Raw genomic sequence first — 19213 nt, 5'->3', positions numbered from 1 at the left:
ATTTTGACAAACGCACTTGGCACTTAAAGGGTTATGCTGCTATTGCATTCATTCATACAGAACTCAGTAACATTTTTGGGCAAACTTTAAAGTTGCAATTGAACAAAACATACAGTATCAATATTTGACAAACACCCCACATAGTCCCAATACATAATGAACATAAACAAGGGACAGATGCGATTACTTATGCTATCTGATACGTTACCAGTAACAACATATGCTGGCAGCGATCGAGCGCTCAGATCATGCCGCCAATATGAAGACAGAAAAAGGCACAGACCGTGTTCCCACCTGTCTATTTATACTCCTCTGTGTCTAATCGCAACAGGAAAATATGTTGCCAATTTCTGTACACTGTACATTTTCCTTGGGTTGCAGGACCATCTGTACATCGATCCACTGTAATCAGGTGACATGTGCAGACACTGGAAATGGCATACTCAATAACACGCAGACATTTGTGTGCATTGGCAAATATTACCGCACCCACTGGTAATGCAAGATTATTCCCTTTACTGATGCACTTACTGTGCCACTTGAGTATCAAGTAAATGTTATGCCAAGTAAATATAAAAACATAAGCTGGCACAATCGCACATGTTTCTGCAGCGTACACTTGCAGTGTGTGTGTGTGCGAACAGCAATATTTATATACAGCGTAATAAGCAAAAGCTGTTACTACTGTGGAAGTCTAGGTACACACACGCCATTTTGTGATAGTATGGCCGCCATTTTGGTTCGCAGAGTTGCGCAAATAAAGTTTCCATACCCGAGTATGTGTGACAATGTGGACCAGAAGAGTAGACATACTATCACACATAAATTCATAATAACACACTTACACGAAATGATATATAGTTAAAAGGTTTAGAACGCCACACATAGCTTAGTTAGCCCTGCACACACCTGATTGTATCGTGTTTAGTACCGTTCCGCTCAGCTCATCATGCAAAGTATTCCGGTCATTGCGAATATTTCGCAATGTACACTGTCCGATAGTTATGGACATAATCCATATTCCAGAGACAGTTTCTGTTGTAAGTAGTTAACAAAGGAAACTAGCTCAAACCGGTTCTTATCCTTGCTGACGCCGAAACCACCAAACAAAGGACTCTTAAAGTTCACTCCCCTGCACCTGGTCAGACCAGGTACAACGTCTAACCCCCAATCACAGTGGACCGGACATATGATCTCTGGCCAATGAGAATGGCCTTTGACCTCCCCCTTCTGACCCTATAAGATAGGCGACCCAGAGCAGCCAGGGTCTCTTCGGCACAACTACCTTCCCTGGACCTTCCTACCGGACTATCGCTCATTCCTGAACGATAGTGAGCTCTGACCGGACTGCGCTTCGCATACTAGATGACCACGGTAAACGGTTGCATTTTCACGGTATTTATTCTTAAAGTATTGTTGGCTGGTTGTGTCTTGTATTATTGTATCCTTTCCCCTTAGCAGAGATTGTTAGTATTCATTGTTAGTATATTGTATCACTTGTTATACCTGTTTATTCTTATTTCTGTAACCCCCTTTTGTCCATTAGGGACTTTAATACAACCTTTTATATGGAGTTCTAACCTCCTTACTTCTATTCAGTGGTCGTGTCTGGTTATTCGCATAATAGCGATAAGGTACATTGCGGACTCTGTCCTTTAAAGTATATTCGCAGAATTAGAGACAAAGTCCTGCGAAGGGATCTCTTATCAAGGTATTGGTTCTTAAGTGTATAACATACAATTAAAAGGTACGCTACGCTGCGCTACGTTTTGTTCGCACGTAGCTAGGTATAAAGGGTAAGCAGGTTACGGACACATTACGTAACCTGCGCTTTCCACTTATTGTCTCCCTGGTCATATCATATCAGCATTAACAATTGAGGGCTCGTCCGTCCGCTCCACAGTCCAGAACTCAGTACCAGGCGTGCGGATCGACCTATACCAGCAAAAGGGTGGAAGTATTTATTTGTTTCCATTGCTGGATAGGCCGAGTCCACGGCGGTGCGGGGTTCGGGAAGTGCTAGCGCTGAACCCGGAGTACAATAGGTGAAAGCCACCACGTGTTTTAAAGCATACCATACCTAAGTGTTTAGTAAACTGTACTTCTGCCTGCCACAAGTAGTTTAACGGGGTATAGTGTCTTGGGCTGCTTGTTTATTATAGTATATGTACCACGTGCGATAAGGTTCGCACACGTGGAATCTGTGTTTATTATAGTACATAGAGGATCCCCTCTGTGCAAAACTATAATTATTCATTGTTAGTTACCGCAAAAACAGGGACTACGCCACGTGGCGACAAGTCCTGGGCCTTTTGCAGTAACGTAAAGCGTCTATTGTGTATCACGCAAGGTGCGCGCGCACGTGCCCACATCGGGAAAGTTTCGCATCTTTGTACGTGGTTTACGGATTAAGTACGGGATTTATTTCGCATCTTGATACGTAACTCTCGGACAGAGTTAAGGGATTTATTCCACATTAAGGCGCAATTACTGCGTATAGCGAAACCCGAGCGCAACCTTGCAAATACACTATAGAACACGTGGGTGGCCGATTCATCGGCGGCCTGTGAACAACGCACGTACACACGTGGCTGTTCATTGGTACTGCACACGCAGCACACATAGGAACTAAAAGGTGAACAGTATTAAACCACTAGCTTTATTTAAGCAGTATAGTAATATACTGCAAATGAGGCGGTGATTAATAAAAGAAAATAAGTTTTTTTCTTTTTGTTCATTTTTTTCATAAGCAAGCAACTCAAGCATTATTTTAATAGATTCCTATAGCTTATTATAAGGGATTTATACCTGCATAAGAATCTAGTGAAAAGCTACCGGCCTGGGAAAATTTTCTGTACAGAAATATTTCAAAAATAAGCATAAGACCAAGGTGTAACTAGCGCCCAGTGTGAAACATAACTGAGGCGGACGGGTGTGTGACGACACGACTCAGCGCAGTGTAGTCCAGTGTAGGACAGTCCAGTTAGGACCGGGTTCACGTGACGACGTGCCCATAGGAACTGCCCCTTCAGTGGAATTGATTCCGCTAGGAGGGTACAAGAAGATATATCGGAACGCACTTGTTTCCGATTAGCTACTTTAGAAATCCGATTTTTGGGGGTATAGGAAAACAAGTTTGCTATACCCTGGAAAAATTGTGCCGCATCAAGCAAGTTGGCTAGAAGTTCGCTGCTAGTTGAAAGACTTGGTGATTGAGTAAGTTACCTCGCATTGTGGGCTCTTCGCTTGATTGCGTTGAAGTGTCGCTGTGTGGAGAAGTGAGTGGTTGGGGAGCTCTCAGATAAGTAATAACCCACCGATTATCTATTAAGCTGTGAACGTTTATTCCTGTAATTATGGGTAATAACGGGTCACGCTGTGATAACGTGCAGGATAGGGAGGAAGCAAGCCGGCCAAGAGGATCGGCTGCTTTTATTATGTGCAGGAAGCACGGTGAACTCGCAGTTGTTTACCAAAATAAATGGAGAAAAATGACACAAGGCAGCAAGTTAGAATTTCCCAGTGTTGGTAGCTTCGATCCAGAAATCTTATCGGCAGTAAAAGATGAAATATGCCTACTCTCCAGCCGTAAGGAGAGAGTGAAGCATATAGATATTCTTAAATTGTGGCAGAAGGAAGGACAGGAACAATGGGGAATAAAAGGTCTGGCAATATCGGACACAATCAGCCACAATAAAAATGCAACCGTTGCCGCAATAGAATCAACTCCCCCACCCCCATATGTGCCGAAGGGGTTAATGACTTATAAGAAAGACATAAGTAATAAGGTATCTGTTACTAATTTGTACCCTGTCTTACCCCCTTATAAGGAAACCCGAGAGGAGAACGAGCAGCTGTTGGCACTGGCCGTCTCCCATGCCCTTAACATGCTTGAGGGAAAGGCGCAACCCACTGCTGGGGTCCCAGCACAGGAGGAGGAGACGGCTGATGTCAACAGCATAGTATTAGACACAGGTAAGTACACACAACACAGCACAGAGATAGTTGCTCCTGGGATGTTGTCCAATGGTGCAGGGGGAATACAGATCCACCCTCTGCACACAGTGGAACCTCCTTGTGGACGGGGAGGCGGGGATGAGGTAATGCCTGTAAAGGATAGTGACATGCACAATACATGGACACGATTGGAACGTCATTCAATCATCAAAAATTTCCCTGATCCCAGCAAAGATCTGGCAAAGTGTCAGAAATTTGTAAGGGAGCGAGGAAATTCAGATGAGCCCACCAATAAGGATTGGCGAAACATGTTGAGAGCTTGCCTCCCTTCACATATAGATGTCCAGAAGTTCATTCGAGACAGTGGCGTGGAGGGCGATAAGATCTTAACTGAACAGGGCAACCAGGAAAATATACGCCTAATAAATATACAATTGGGTGTATATTTCCCAGGGACAGTTGAAAATACCTTAGGGTTCACCATCACACAGAAAGATGGTGAGTCCACCAGCGGATATTTCAACCGTGCTTTACAGATGTTGCCAAAACACTCTGGTATCCCCGGCCACAGGGACAACATACATCTTAAGGGAGGGATTGTCTCTGTGCTGATACAAGGTCTTAGGAAAAATCTGAGAACCAACATAGAAACCATTCACCCCAACTGCAGACAGATGTCAATACACACTTTAAAGAAATCTGCTGTTGATCTGGACAAACGATTTATGACAGAAAGACAAAACCAAATAGTATGTTTTAAATGTGGAAACTATGGACACATAGCCAGACATTGCAGGGTAAATAACCATAGGAAACATATGTAAGTAACTGAGAGACACAATGGGAGAAGACAGGTAGGTCTTAACACATAGCCATAGCCCCACCTAGTAGCCAACGCCGCCCTAAGCATGACACATATATGCAAACAAGGAGTAGGACACACATACACCCCACATCCAGGTAACATAAGACAATATCTGAGGGAGGAGCCTCAGATATGGGTAAGTGGAATAGTTTAAATATAAAGTTTTTTTTTGTACCTAACCCGTTAACAACATTCCCTCCTGGTCTAGGTTGTGTCAAGCAATTAGTAGCAGCAAGTGGGGTAACAGGAAAAATACAGCATTACCCACTGACGAAACCAGCAGATGTTACAAGCGGGCCTCTGCATACCAAACACTCTTTTCTGTTGGCTGCAGCGGCCCGACTAACCGCCTGGGTAGAGATTTACTATGTAAAATGGGATGTGTCATCTAGTACACCCCTGATGGGGTATTTCTGGACACTCCTAGAAATCTTACACAAGAAGTGCAAGATATGCTGGACAGTCCTCAGAGGCTAATGTTGTATTCCACTGTTATAGAGTCAAATCCATCTAAGGTAGCTAAAAACTACAGCACAAATACCGAGTTCCCTTTGAACTAAAGATGGGAAGGACACAGGATCAATGGCAACCATAGCTTCAATAGAAACCCTGTTAAAAACAGAAAGTATAGCGCCCCAAAGTACAGCTTCACCATTTGAAACCTGAGGTTGAGCTGGAAAAATACCCAGTGAAACAAGGTTCCCAAAAGAGAACTTTTAGCTAAATACCCCTAGACACAGCCCATAGCCACAACCACATTGGGAAACAGAAAGAAAGGGAGAGCTTAAGAAGCAGAACAGGAGTTGACAAGGGTAAGAACCAAATAGTTGAGAGCCAATTCCCCCATAGTGCTAAATCCTGGCGTCATAAAAAAAATAAAATAAAAGAAAAATGTTTCTGTTGAAAATAAATGTACACATTACTGTCATTAATATTTTCTACCCTGTTTGAGTTTTTCTCTCTCTCTTTTTCCAATTTTTTCTCCTTCCCCTACTTTTTTGTTCCAGAAACCCACAAATCATAGATAAATAGTTCGAAGAATCTGTCGCACTCCCAGCAGAGAAATACCATTGTGAATATGCGGTACCCTGTAAAGCGAGTAGTCACAATATAGATATTTTTCAGTAAATTTTAAACAAAGTCCCAATAACTTTAAGCATTACTCCTAATGTTACCCAGGGCAACCACAGCCACCATCTTGTGAAAAGCAGTCCAAGTAATGCACAAAGCATTCCCCTTCTACAAAGAATGAAAAGGGTTGTAAAACGCATTTACATATAAATAGGTGCAATCACAATACCCATGTCTTCACAGACAGATGTGGACAATAAAGAAGGAGAAACAGGCCTGATTACAGCTTTTTGCCATGGGTAAAACTGACACAAGAGACCATGTGATTTAGAATATTAGACCTGCTGAGGGGGCGACAGATATAGTGACGTAAGAAACCTGGTGATGCCAGCCTGACCAATGTCGTACTGCAGTGTACAATTAAACCCTATTACTTAAGCACTTCATATTTGTCTACATAGTGGAGTTGCCATAGCACTACTGGTAAACAAAACTGAGAATGTGGTGTTGGGGTGTGTTTTAACTGTTTATGCTCCTCATATAGTCTGGACACCCCTAAAATTCTGCCTAAACATGTGAAAAATATTCATCAGCCAAGTTCACTAAATGGGAACCTGCATTGATGTTACCAGTAAAAATGGGTAATATTGTAAACCCAGCAACACTCTTACCAGGTGTGCCCGCCAAAGGCACAAAGGGTGGAGTGGTGCTGAGGTTGCTGGAATGGTGGAATTTAGTGGGAGCCGAGACAAATATGATTGCATGACATGTTTGAATCAGACCTTTTGCAGCATGCCCCCAAAGGGTGGTAACAACCCATTGGAAGAGGTCATTCATTTTTTTTGGCGAACTGAGAGAAAAACAGCCAATATTCATGCCGACTCCAAGTATGTTTGTTGGGGTAATACAAAAGATCTTAGGCCCTATGGCGCCTCAGATGTTTTGTTTCAGTAGCTGGCACTCCAGTGGCGCAAGCGTTGTAAGTTTAAAAGATTCTTGACAATCATACAGCTGCCGGACAGAGTGGCTGTTATCAAGTGTAAAAACCACATCCTCAATGAGGATTCAGTGTCACTTGATAATGAACATGCTGGCAAGGCAGCTGGGTGAGCCATGCGCTCTGCGGATAATGTTTGTGTTCCCCCTATAAATGTCAGTATATTCACATAGTAATACAAAATTTGTGTCCCCTGCAGGAGAAGCAGTCTGGAAGCCGAAGGGATGTGGACAGGAATAGAAAGATGGACAAGGAAAACCAGTGACTCTGAGAACATGCCAAACTGTCAGGACAGAGATAGCCCATGGCCTGACTTGTCTTGACAGGGAAGGTATGTGGAAAAATTAGTCCGAAATTACTGGTGTGCCCACAGACAGGTAAGACGACAGAATCATGCCTTACTTGTCTGGAGGAAAGAAACTGCAACGGCTGTTCCCACAGAGCCATCTCCACATCCCTCCTCCAGCAGGATCCTCTGCAGGTAATACAAAAAATTGGCTTTGCACAGTCCACTCTAGAAGCATTATAGTTATTTATTATTAATTTTTTTATGTATATATACATGTATGTGTTGACGTTTGTGTGTATAGATATGGCAGCCCAGAAGCACCCTTGAGAATGCAAAAATATATATAAAAGGTTTAAGTCATGTGTGAACCTTTAGGGACTGATGGTACACCCCATAATCTCTTTTTATAGTAGTAGAATCACTCTCAGAACTCCACCTCATTGGCCCCCATCGAAACATTGCTTGGCGGGCAGCCACAGGTTATGGAAATCCCACAAGGAGATCCTAGACCACAAATGCAAGTGATGTATCCACACCTGGAAAACTGCAGCAAAAGGACTTTGTTGACACCTGTTGTGAACTGTCATAACCATGAACCAGGAGATGTTGTTGTTGTTTCCCCTGCTTTGCCATATACAGGTTGCTTGATAGACCTTTGGAAAGAACCACCCCAAATCTTGTTGACCAGCACTACCTCAATAACAAAGTCGCAGAGAGAGAGATTCGGGTACGTTCGTCCTACTGCCAAAGGAACTGAAAACCAGAAGGTCCTTACACTCGAGGGCGAAAGAAAGAAATCGCTAAGAGGCACCATTTCGGGAGGACTGGAGAGCAGCTAAGGTCAAGCAACCTGTACAAGCTACAAAAGGGACTGTGACACACCCCACTGGTAACAGGTTGAAAGGATCACTAACAAAAATTTTTCCTTTCTCAGTTTTCTCTACTGTTGTGGGTCCTATTCTTGTCTTTCCCCCCCCACTATCCGTTCTCATCTTCCAAATCAAGGATACCGCCGCCGCCCTGCTGCCAGGCATTGGACGGACGATACAGAGTTCTGAGAGTGTGTTACCCGTCCCAGCTTAGGTCAAGGTAGAATCTATAAACTTGACACCTTACCCAGGACCGGATGTTTTAATACCATCATACTTAAAAGCATACCAAAAAGAGAGACAACAAAGAGTTCAAGGGTCTGTTGTCACAAACAATACCTACCAAAGGATGCCATATTTGTGAACGTGTATATGTTGTAACCACCCCTGTTTTTATTTTTATCCCAAAATTGTACATTATCCTTCGTGACCCTGAGTAGATTGTTCGATAAATGCGGCCCATCGTTTATCCATGATCCTGGATCGGCCGAGAGCAGATGGTTTACTCCCCTTATATGTTTATTTCATGGATCCCAATTTCTTTGTTAGGATTGTGAATTTCTGTATTGTCGTGTGAAATGTTTTTGTAGTGTAACAGTTTTATATTTACTGTTAAAGGGTGGACTGTGGAAGTCTAGGTACACACACGCCATTTTGTGATAGTATGGCCTCCATTTTGGTTCGCAGAGTTGCGCAAATAAAGTTTCCATACCCGAGTATGTGTGACAATGTGGACCAGAAGAGTAGACATACTATCACACATAAATTCATAATAACACACTTACACGAAATGATATATAGTTAAAAGGTTTAGAACGCCACACATAGCTTAGTTAGCCCTGCACACACCTGATTGTATCGTGTTTAGTACCGTTCCGCTCAGCTCATCATGCAAAGTATTCCGGTCATTGCGAATATTTCGCAATGTACACTGTCCGATAGTTATGGACATAATCCATATTCCAGAGACAGTTTCTGTTGTAAGTAGTTAACAAAGGAAACTAGCTCAAACCGGTTCTTATCCTTGCTGACGCCGAAACCACCAAACAAAGGACTCTTAAAGTTCACTCCCCTGCACCTGGTCAGACCAGGTACAACGTCTAACCCCCAATCACAGTGGACCGGACATATGATCTCTGGCCAATGAGAATGGCCTTTGACCTCCCCCTTCTGACCCTATAAGATAGGCGACCCAGAGCAGCCAGGGTCTCTTCGGCACAACTACCTTCCCTGGACCTTCCTACCGGACTATCGCTCATTCCTGAACGATAGTGAGCTCTGACCGGACTGCGCTTCGCATACTAGATGACCACGGTAAACGGTTGCATTTTCACGGTATTTATTCTTAAAGTATTGTTGGCTGGTTGTGTCTTGTATTATTGTATCCTTTCCCCTTAGCAGAGATTGTTAGTATTCATTGTTAGTATATTGTATCACTTGTTATACCTGTTTATTCTTATTTCTGTAACCCCCTTTTGTCCATTAGGGACTTTAATACAACCTTTTATATGGAGTTCTAACCTCCTTACTTCTATTCAGTGGTCGTGTCTGGTTATTCGCATAATAGCGATAAGGTACATTGCGGACTCTGTCCTTTAAAGTATATTCGCAGAATTAGAGACAAAGTCCTGCGAAGGGATCTCTTATCAAGGTATTGGTTCTTAAGTGTATAACATACAATTAAAAGGTACGCTACGCTGCGCTACGTTTTGTTCGCACGTAGCTAGGTATAAAGGGTAAGCAGGTTACGGACACATTACGTAACCTGCGCTTTCCACTTATTGTCTCCCTGGTCATATCATATCAGCATTAACACTACATTTACAAAGGTATCTATTACACATAAACGGAGAATGCATGCAATGCTGGTCACTTCGTACAGTATATGAGTTATGGAGAAAACAGTTTATATAAGTGGCATTATCGAAATGACTTAAGCTGTGTACACACGGTACACTTATCGCTGGCAATATGTCACTTCAACTATACAAGGGCCCAATAACCAGCTTGTTACGAATCCCTGCTTATGAGAAGTAGTCTGAAGTAATTCTTGGTATTCACAACCCCTGATGAAGTCCCAGGAAGGGACGAAACGCGTTGGTGTTTCTCATTTTGCTATGTTTCCAAGTTTCTTCAAAAAATGATTCAATGAACTTCATCACAATCTGGAATAAATGCTACCATTGTTTGAAATAAAGAGTTTTTGTAATAAACTTTTGTAATTTATGGACCTCTTTTGATATGCTTTGAAAAAACAATTTAAGGCTATATTGGTCTTAGTGTAAAGATCAACACTGGGGGCGCCATCATACAACTTTACTCCATATATATATATATATATATATATATATCAGCGGCGTAACTATAGCACCGCAGCCCCCGCCACCGCGGTGCTATAGTTACACCCCCCCCCCCCCCCAATCCCCCGCAGACTTACCTATCTCGCTGGTCCCGGCGGCTCCGTTCTTCTGCTGAGGACCACCACAAAATGGCCGCCCCCATATAGCACACAGTTCTCTGAAACTGTCTGCTGTATGGGGGCGGCCATTTTGTGGTGGTCCTCAGCAGAAGAACGGAGCCGCCGGGACCAGCGCGATAGGTAAGGCTGCAGGGGATTGGGGGGGGGTTTGCATGGGCGGCGGAGGATTGGGGGCGCTTGGTGGGGGCGCCCAAAACTTAGTTTTGCCACTGATATATATATATATATATTATGCAGCATAGGCGGCACTCAGAGACTTGTGTAGACTTTTAAATGCCTTATTGCATATAGCTCAAACACCTTTTCGGCTAGCACAAATATCGGGACAACATTGTATACCCCGTTAGGGGGAATTTAATAAGATGGGAGTTGTATTTCACATGGAATGTTGCTATGGGAAACCAATCAGAATCGACTTATTTATTAAGCATCCACTAGAAGATAGAAGACAGGATCTGATTGGTTGCCTATAGCAACATCCCATGTGAAATAGAAGTGCCATTTTAGTAAATTCCTCTTTAGTTTATTGAGGAAGGTGCTGTCATTTATATTGCAACAAATCTTCTCCAGAGAAGAGAAACTTGTCACATTAATGTGATCCCTAAACTGTGCAAGGATAAGGTTGATGCAGTCCTGGGTCCTGGAGACAGTGCAAAAATAAAACCCCGGAAACATCAAAGACTAGAGAGGTGGCTTATTAATCCATCCACAGCTCTGGCTAGAGTATTTTTGTACCTCCCTGCACTATCAGAGTTCTAATAAGATTATCATGATGTTTTATGTCAAATTGATCTGAGACGTGCTTCTATTTTGACTCATGATGACAAGTGTAAAACATTTCTCAACAAAGGGAGATAGATATTACAGCTTTCTAATTCTGCCATTTAATTATTTAACGTGCTTACCGTCTTTAAGGATTTTGTTAAACAAAATCTTGAGAGAGTTCCCAGGCAAATGCGTCATTATCATTTACAGGGGGCAACGAAGTATCTGTGAGCCGCAAAAAAAAAAGGAGGAGCGACAGGTGGCGCACACCAACAGCTTGCTTTTAAAGATTTACGGTCAGGTTCAAGATGTCAGGCATTACCGAGGACATTATCAAAACGCAAACTACTTTATACTAATTAATGAGGCCGTTATCAAAGACATTGGTCGCATGGTATTATTTCCCAACACAGTTAAACATATTTCAGTTCTGTAGTATTACAAATATGAGGCGCCAAAGTCAGGAACGCAGAGTTAAAAACAAAAAACAGACAATAACACAACTTTTGTCATAAAAAAAGAAATATGTAGAGACCTCCTCCCGATACGGGCTAATTCATATGTGGTTGGAGTTGCGATTGCTTCTGCTTAAATAGAATCAACAGCGGCAGCACTAATATGGTAATACAACAGGGGGAGTCGTTCCTTCTGCATGCATTACTGATCCGAACTGCAACCTAGGACGCAGCATCCGATCTTCGCCAGCACCATTGGCTGGCTGCATGTTCAATGGCATCTGGACAACGGGTAGACAGCAAAAAGTTCAACAACCATTAGGTCAACACATTAAGGTCGACATGCAAGAAGGTCGACATGGGTTTAGGTTGACATGTCATTAGGTCGACATGGGTAAGGTTGACAGTTAAACGGTCGACATGGGGTTTTTCACTTTTTTTTAAAGACGACATGTGTTGACAGGTGGTATTTAATGCCCTAATATCCACTAGGGCATGGTGGGAGAATAAAATAGTGTGCTGAGCCGAAGCATGGCGAGCGCAGCAGTGCTACATTTTAGTGTCCACGTTGACTGTGTTGACATTTGGAACACAAAAATGTGAAAAACCCCATGTCGAGCTTTTGACTGTCCACCTTCGCCATGTCGACCTAATGCTTGTGTTGACCTAAACCCATGTAAACCTAGTCATGTCAACCTTCTTGCATGTCGACCTTAATGCATGTCAACCTAAATGCATGTCGACCTTTTTGCTGTCTACTCGTTGCACCACAACCATGTCCAATGGGGTCACACAAGCTGCTACCTAGATATAATAATATAATATATTTAAAATGAGTTGGCTGTTGTGCAGCATACTGTGTATGAATTTTAAGGTCATATTTAAATAATCCTAAAGCCATTTGTTTGTTAAGGTGGCCATACACACACAGATTTATCTTCAGATCTGGCTGGTTGGAACAAAAACATGGTTACGGATGAGAGCAAATGACAGTTGACCATTGGCTTGGAAATGCTGGAAAACTGTCACTCATCCATAACCATCTTTTTTTCCAACCAACCAGATCTGAAGATAAATCTGACAAGTGTATGGGCACCTTAAGATTGACCAACCCAAGATTCCTGGTATTATAGCATATTTATCATTGGCATACAATAGAAGCCCTGTAACAGAATACATTCAGTGCATGTCTTAAAGCCTTTAGAGGACAGTTATGAAAGTGGAGTCAAGAATATGTGTAATATGTGAGTATTACAGTATCTGATACCATCTACTGTATACGGGTTTCCTGGAATTACCTGCTGTTCTAGTTTCTCTGGTTATAGAGATGTCTCTTATTGGTTGCTTTGCAAATGGCACTACTCTTCCTACTGTATACAGATTAATGATTATCAGCAGTGAGAAATAAAATGCAGTACCTAGCCTACTATAATATAGAAATGCATTCCCTAAAAAAGACTAAGCCTAAATTACCAACATACTTTGCAAATCTTATTATTTTTTTCATTTTATCTTTTAAATTAAAAGCGAACGGTGACCCCTATACATACTCCATGCAAAATTCTATCCCCCAAACATGTTAGAAAATCTATACAATTCAAGACAGGAGAAGCCGCTGACTTGGAATTAGTGTTCTGGCAGACCTCGTATATACATACCAAGTACAGGCACATGCCAAATCTGCTTTTTGCATTGCTTTTTGCATTAGACAAGTCAGAATTCAGATAGCATATTTAAAGCAGTTACATTTACAAGCAAGGTAGTTTTATATACATCACATGAATAAGGAGTTGATCGGTGTCTATACATTCCTCCCCTAAAAATATATATATATTTATATATTCTTGTTTTCTCTTTGACGCGTGGCCCTTGCGGCGGCAAAGAATGTGCAAATGCGTTGCCAAGGTAACGTTAGCTTCTCTTGTGCTTCAGTGACATCATCAGCATGAGCCAGAGAATGGGAGAACCCTTCAATGCACATTTCCAAGAAGGACTCTTGGTCCTGAATTGCAAGTAGCGCCATGACTGTAGGAAACCTAGATTTGTTCATAATCTACATAATATCTTACAAATGGGCACAGTTTGGATGTGGATGTAACATTTTCTCTGCTGGATTTAAAAAAAAAGAAACAAAAAAAAATAAAAAATAGTATAAAATCTGGGGAAGTTCACATAACTGGATGCACTGATGTCCACTGAGAGATCTGTCAGGATTATCGGGTGCATCCATAGAAGTGCAACCTCATTGCCTCATTGGTAGTGCCATGTGCATACGTGAAGACACTGCCTCTTCATGCATTGTACCAAGCATCAGTATTCACATTGTCGTGCAAATAACTAGTAGATCTATTATTAGCACGCTTCACTGGTGTAATACAGTGCGTTCAGGTTTCTTTTGATATCCCTACCTGATTGGCGGTTCTTTAAATTAAATTTAAAAACCAGTAGATGAAACGGTATTTGCACCAGGCCAGTTCTCCGGTTCATGTGCTTAAGTAGTAGTAGTAGCGACACCTATGTAAGCTCCACATAACCGTTAGGACACCAATCCTAACTGGACAGTGAATACATTCTGCAATACCGCAGGGGGCTGTGGTACATTCTGCAATAAGGAGCAAACCAACTACAAGAAGGGGGGCGTTGACTGGGAAAGAAAAATATTTGCGATTGTTGCAGTGATGGGTTAAAAAGTAAATGGGGGCAGGGGGAAGGGACGGGCAGTGCTCCTTCATTCCTCGCGGAGCTGGAGGCAGTAGCGATGGTAGCGGAGTTGAAAAAACATTCTCTCCAGTATTGAATGCGTCATCCCCGGAACAGCGTGATGCTCCACAACACCCACGTGCTTGAACCCCAAGGACTCGTACAACTTGTGAGCTGCAATTTTCACAGCCGTCGTTCCGAGCACAACAGAAGAATAGTGGTTTAACATAGAGAACTCCAGGACCTTACGGCCTAAGGCTTTAGCAATACCCTTCCCGCGGTAGTTTGAATCTACAGACATCCGGCGTAGTTCAACGACATTGTCTTCCTCGTTGCCTCTGGCTGCCACTATTCCAACGACTTTCCCATCCAGGACTGCTACCCAGAAGCAGGAACCTGCAAAAAAACAGCACAGGAGTAAGGGAGAGGAAAACAAATGGCCTTCTTTGGGGATTTGTATCGAAACTTTATGGTAAAGTGTAATATTTGGCTGATTTTGTCTGTGGACTAAACTGAAGTGGATAAATACACTGCATTTTTAAACACCATGCCTACAAAATGGCTGCCTCCACAGAATGTCAGTGACTGGTCCAGTAGAGTATAGAGTACAGATCGGAAGTAAACAGTCATATGCTATTTAATCTGGCAGACTAAAGTCTAATATTCCAAAGAACCTGATTCCTGTCCTCCAATGTTTCGATCTCAATAAGGGACCTTTCTCAAGGAGTAGACATCAGGAGCTTTAGTGGCAACGAACACAACAATCAAAGGCGAGACCAGAAGCCGCCGGCTTCAGCGACGAGAGCCCACTAGGGGCGGCACCACACAAAGTCCACTTTTGATGCAATGGTGACTGACCATCGCATCAAAAGAATACAATAGGAAAAAAAATAAACCTATTTACACATGCGCCAACATTTTCAGCATGTCCACATATGCACAGAACCAATGCAGCGTGGCTGGCTGGGGATGGGACTGTGGTTGGGACCATCGGAACACCATCTTTTGTTTGCCATTGGATGGTGACAAACATCGGAATTCCATCATTGAATGGTAAAATTAACACCATCCAAATTAAGAACATTGATGGTTGAAAAACATCTTAATGGCCCTTCTTCCGATTGAGTCGGACGGCTGCGTGTGCGGCCGGCCGATGTTTTGTGTTTGCGCATGTGCAGAGGTGTTTCTGCACACGTGTGAACGCCTCGCATGTCCGAACACGGCGTGAATTCCGTGCCGAAAACGATTATTTGGAACCATCCGAGCAGGGGGTGGAGAGGGGTTTGAAGGGCTTTTTGAGCTCATTACCATTTAGGCGTTCCCATGAAAACACTGGTCAGGTGAAGTGCCTTCACACAGCACTTTATTTGTCTCCATGTCCTGATGACAAAGCCGCACCGGCTTTGAAACGTCAACCTGACCATATGTATGTTTCACTAAATTAATGTGACATAAAAATGGATCTCCATCCAGCCCATTGAGTGCCGCCTGTTTCTTTGGGGAACCCAAGCTCCAGGAACTTTCTGTTTATATTTATCACTGAGGAAGGCACCCAGGCATTTACCTTATCGATGAGAGTGCTGAACAACACCCCTGTTTCTATATATACTGTATATATAATACCAGCAGATGAACGGATTTCCATAGCGCGGTACTATGGAAAGTCAACCACCCCTGGGAAAATTGCTCATTAGGGCGAGAATCGCTCAGTTTATATGGACCTTAATCTATTAAAGTTCATGCACTGCACAACAGGAATGTGTTACACATCTCCCTCCTTGCCTACAAGTAGACGGTTATACAGAGACTACATTAGCAGCCAGCAGAGAACGTAACATTATACATATGATTTTAGGATAATATATACAGAGGAAGCTCTAATGATAAATTGCAACAGCAAACTACAACAGGATCCTGGAACTCTGCCACTAACAGGATTCTTCTTTCAATGAAAAAATATCCATGAAATTCCAAATATATATAGTGCTAAAAGCACAGGAGACGTTTTAAACAGGCTGCCTACTTTTAAAGTCTCCTCTTCGGGAGAAGCCCAGAGAGGAGACTGTCAGCAGCACTTTTGGGGGGGGGGGGGCTGATGTAGATGTCATCAAGCTCCACCCCAAGTACGGCAAATCCTGCAATTTGCGGGTCTTCGGGGAGGGGCTATATTACGCGATTTGCATCTTTAGCACACCCAAAAGCCGTGAATCGTGGTAATTTACCGCTGCTGACTGGGAGATTCGGGTATGGATCATTTGGTCTACAACAACTAGGTCGACAAGCATTGGGTCAACACCATTAGGTCGACATAGCTCTTGGTCGACATGCTTCAAGGTCAACATGGCTTTAGGTCAACACAAGCATTAGGTCGACTTGGGCAAGGTCGACAGTCAAAAATGTCTACATGGGGTTTTTCAGGGTTTTTTTACCTGAATGTCGGCACAGTCGACATGGACACAGGTTAAAGTGCGCCGCGTTTGCCATGCTTGGGGCACGGTGCCTCACTACGCTCGGCACACTATTTTATTCTCCCACCATGCCCTAGTGGATGGTAGGGCATGAAATACCGCCTGTCAGCACGTCGGCTCAAAAAAACAGTGAAAAACCCCATGTCGACCTTTTGACTGTCGACCTTGCCCATATCAACCTAAAGCCATATCGACCTAGACTCATGTTGACCTAATGGTGTCGACCCAATGCTTGTCGATCTAGCTGGTGTAGACCAAATGACCGTATCCCATTGCAATATATAAATGATAGACACAATATGATTGGTTGATGAGAGTGGGAATTGTTTTTTCAAGCTATAGCGATACATTGATTTGCAACAACAATTTATAGATGTTAAGATCTGGTATACAGTAGCTGGATAACTTGACAATATACGTTTCTGACTGCATTGCCGATAGTGCATAGGTAATCTAATCCACTCCACATACAGTATGTTCGTTATGCGGCTTCCACATTTCCAAATTCTGATTTGCAATTTCAGCTTTCCTGGCAGATAATCTCTGTATTCAGGTGTTCAGCAGGAATGACGCTCTTAATAAACATACTTTCGGATGTTTGTATTGGTTTTCCTGTCATTAGAAAGCTTAATCTTCTTTCATTTCTATTCATTTAGCATTTTCTAACCCTAGGGAGTTATTTCTTGCACGGCTGCTTTCCCTAAGGAAATTAAGAGTCGGCGCTGAAGTCATTTAGCGTTTAACATATAACGAACTACAGTTATTTCCTGAGTTTTGTTATCTTTCTCCAGTAACAGGAAAATGGGTAACAATTTAATTAGTATTATGTTTATTAAGCTACATTTTATCAATTATTCACAGACATTTATATAACTCTCGCATAATCAAGAAGAAACCGTTTCAGTCATTAACATCAGTTCCTGCCACAGAGGAGCTTACAATCTACATTTACTCTCACTTGAATGCACATACAAACTAGGTTTGATTGCAGGGTGTCATCAGGCTGCAGCCTGGAGCACTGGGTCCTGGGGAGGTGCAGTGTGTGTGTGTGTGTGTGTGTGGGGGGGGGGGGGGGGGAGGTCACTGCTGACTATAGGCAGACAGCATGCAATCTGCAAAAACGGCCTCCACAAAATGGACGCCACCTTCTAGGAGACAGAGGCTAGACTTCCTACTAGACCTCTAGCCTCTGTCAGGCAAAGACAACGTGCCTAGCTCTACCTGGACGTTTGGATTCCAGGTGCGCTAGTGCGCTCTAGGCAGTAAACCTCTAGCAATGAGCATGCAGCAACCCTGGCAATAAGCATGTAACCACGTCAAGGAGCATGAAACCGCCTCTCAACAAGCAAGAAACCCTCTGACAATAAGCAAGAAACCGCCTAGCAACCAGTAAGAAACTCCCTGGCAACGAGCATATGAATCCCCAGGCAATGAGCAAAAACAACCTGGCAATGAGCATGTAACCCCTGCCAGCTGCACATAACCCCGGGCACCAGCGATGAAACCCTTGGCAACAAGTACCTAACTCTTGGCACTGAGCAAACAGGTAAAAAAACAAAACAATAAAATTAATGAATGGAGGGGGGGGGGGGGGGGGGGGGCGGTGTTTAGCCACTTCTGTGTTAGCCTAAGGCGGCTGGAACCCTGTCAAGCGCTGGTTATTTTAATATTTTTTCAAGCCAATTAACATACTAGTCAATGAGCCAGTCCTGTTGCTACAGGATCCTTTCTGTTAGATGATGAATTTCTATTTTCCCACGGGTATTCCAAGCGATCTCTGCTCTGCTGGGAACCTCCCCCAAGCTCCCAGGACACTAAAATGATTTTGTCTGGGGGTGGTATGTATTGGCTGTTTGACATGCAAAGAATACAGCGGATCGGACATAAAATTATTCTCATTGCCAATAACTACTCTCGGCTGATCAATATATCCAAGATAAAAGCTGTCTATCCTGCTTGACCTACTGATCAATAGCAATATATAGAATATCCATGCTTAACTACTTGTTTTTTACACAACTGAGGCATTCCCCATTCCCGCCATCCTAATTTAGGAATTTGCGTTATGTGTGGATTCCTAGGGGTGATACAAGTGACACGTGATGTGCCACTGAACACCACGGTGCACATCAACCAGGTACCGTATCACCAACTTTGGAAGTATTCCTGCGTGCCTCTATGGAATGGGAGGCGTAATTTGCCAATTGTTTGGACACAATTGGGGGAAATTCAACTGTTTTGGGCAACTGTTTTGGGCGTCTAATTTTCCTGTCACAGAAACAGAACTGTTTAGACGCC

The 19213-nt window shown here is 43.0% G+C and overlaps 1 protein-coding gene across 1 annotated transcript in view; it reads right to left on the bottom strand.

Moving 5' to 3' along the window:
- Positions 1-11518: 11518 nt before the first annotated feature.
- NAT8L (N-acetyltransferase 8 like) overlaps positions 11519-19213 on the bottom strand; it is a 43289-nt gene continuing 35594 nt past the window's right edge. The window contains exon 3 of the mRNA XM_083151329.1: positions 11519-14843. Coding sequence (XP_083007455.1) covers positions 14476-14843 — 368 coding nt within the window. The 3' untranslated portion in view covers positions 11519-14475. The remainder of the gene's footprint in view (positions 14844-19213) is intronic.

This window comes from Crinia signifera, chromosome 1 (genome assembly GCF_055691185.1).
Source record: "Crinia signifera chromosome 1, ASM5569118v1, whole genome shotgun sequence".
Classification (NCBI taxonomy): Eukaryota; Metazoa; Chordata; class Amphibia; order Anura; family Myobatrachidae; genus Crinia; species Crinia signifera.
The sequence above is the reverse complement of the archived record's forward strand: the minus strand, read 5'-3'. Positions and strand labels throughout refer to the sequence as shown.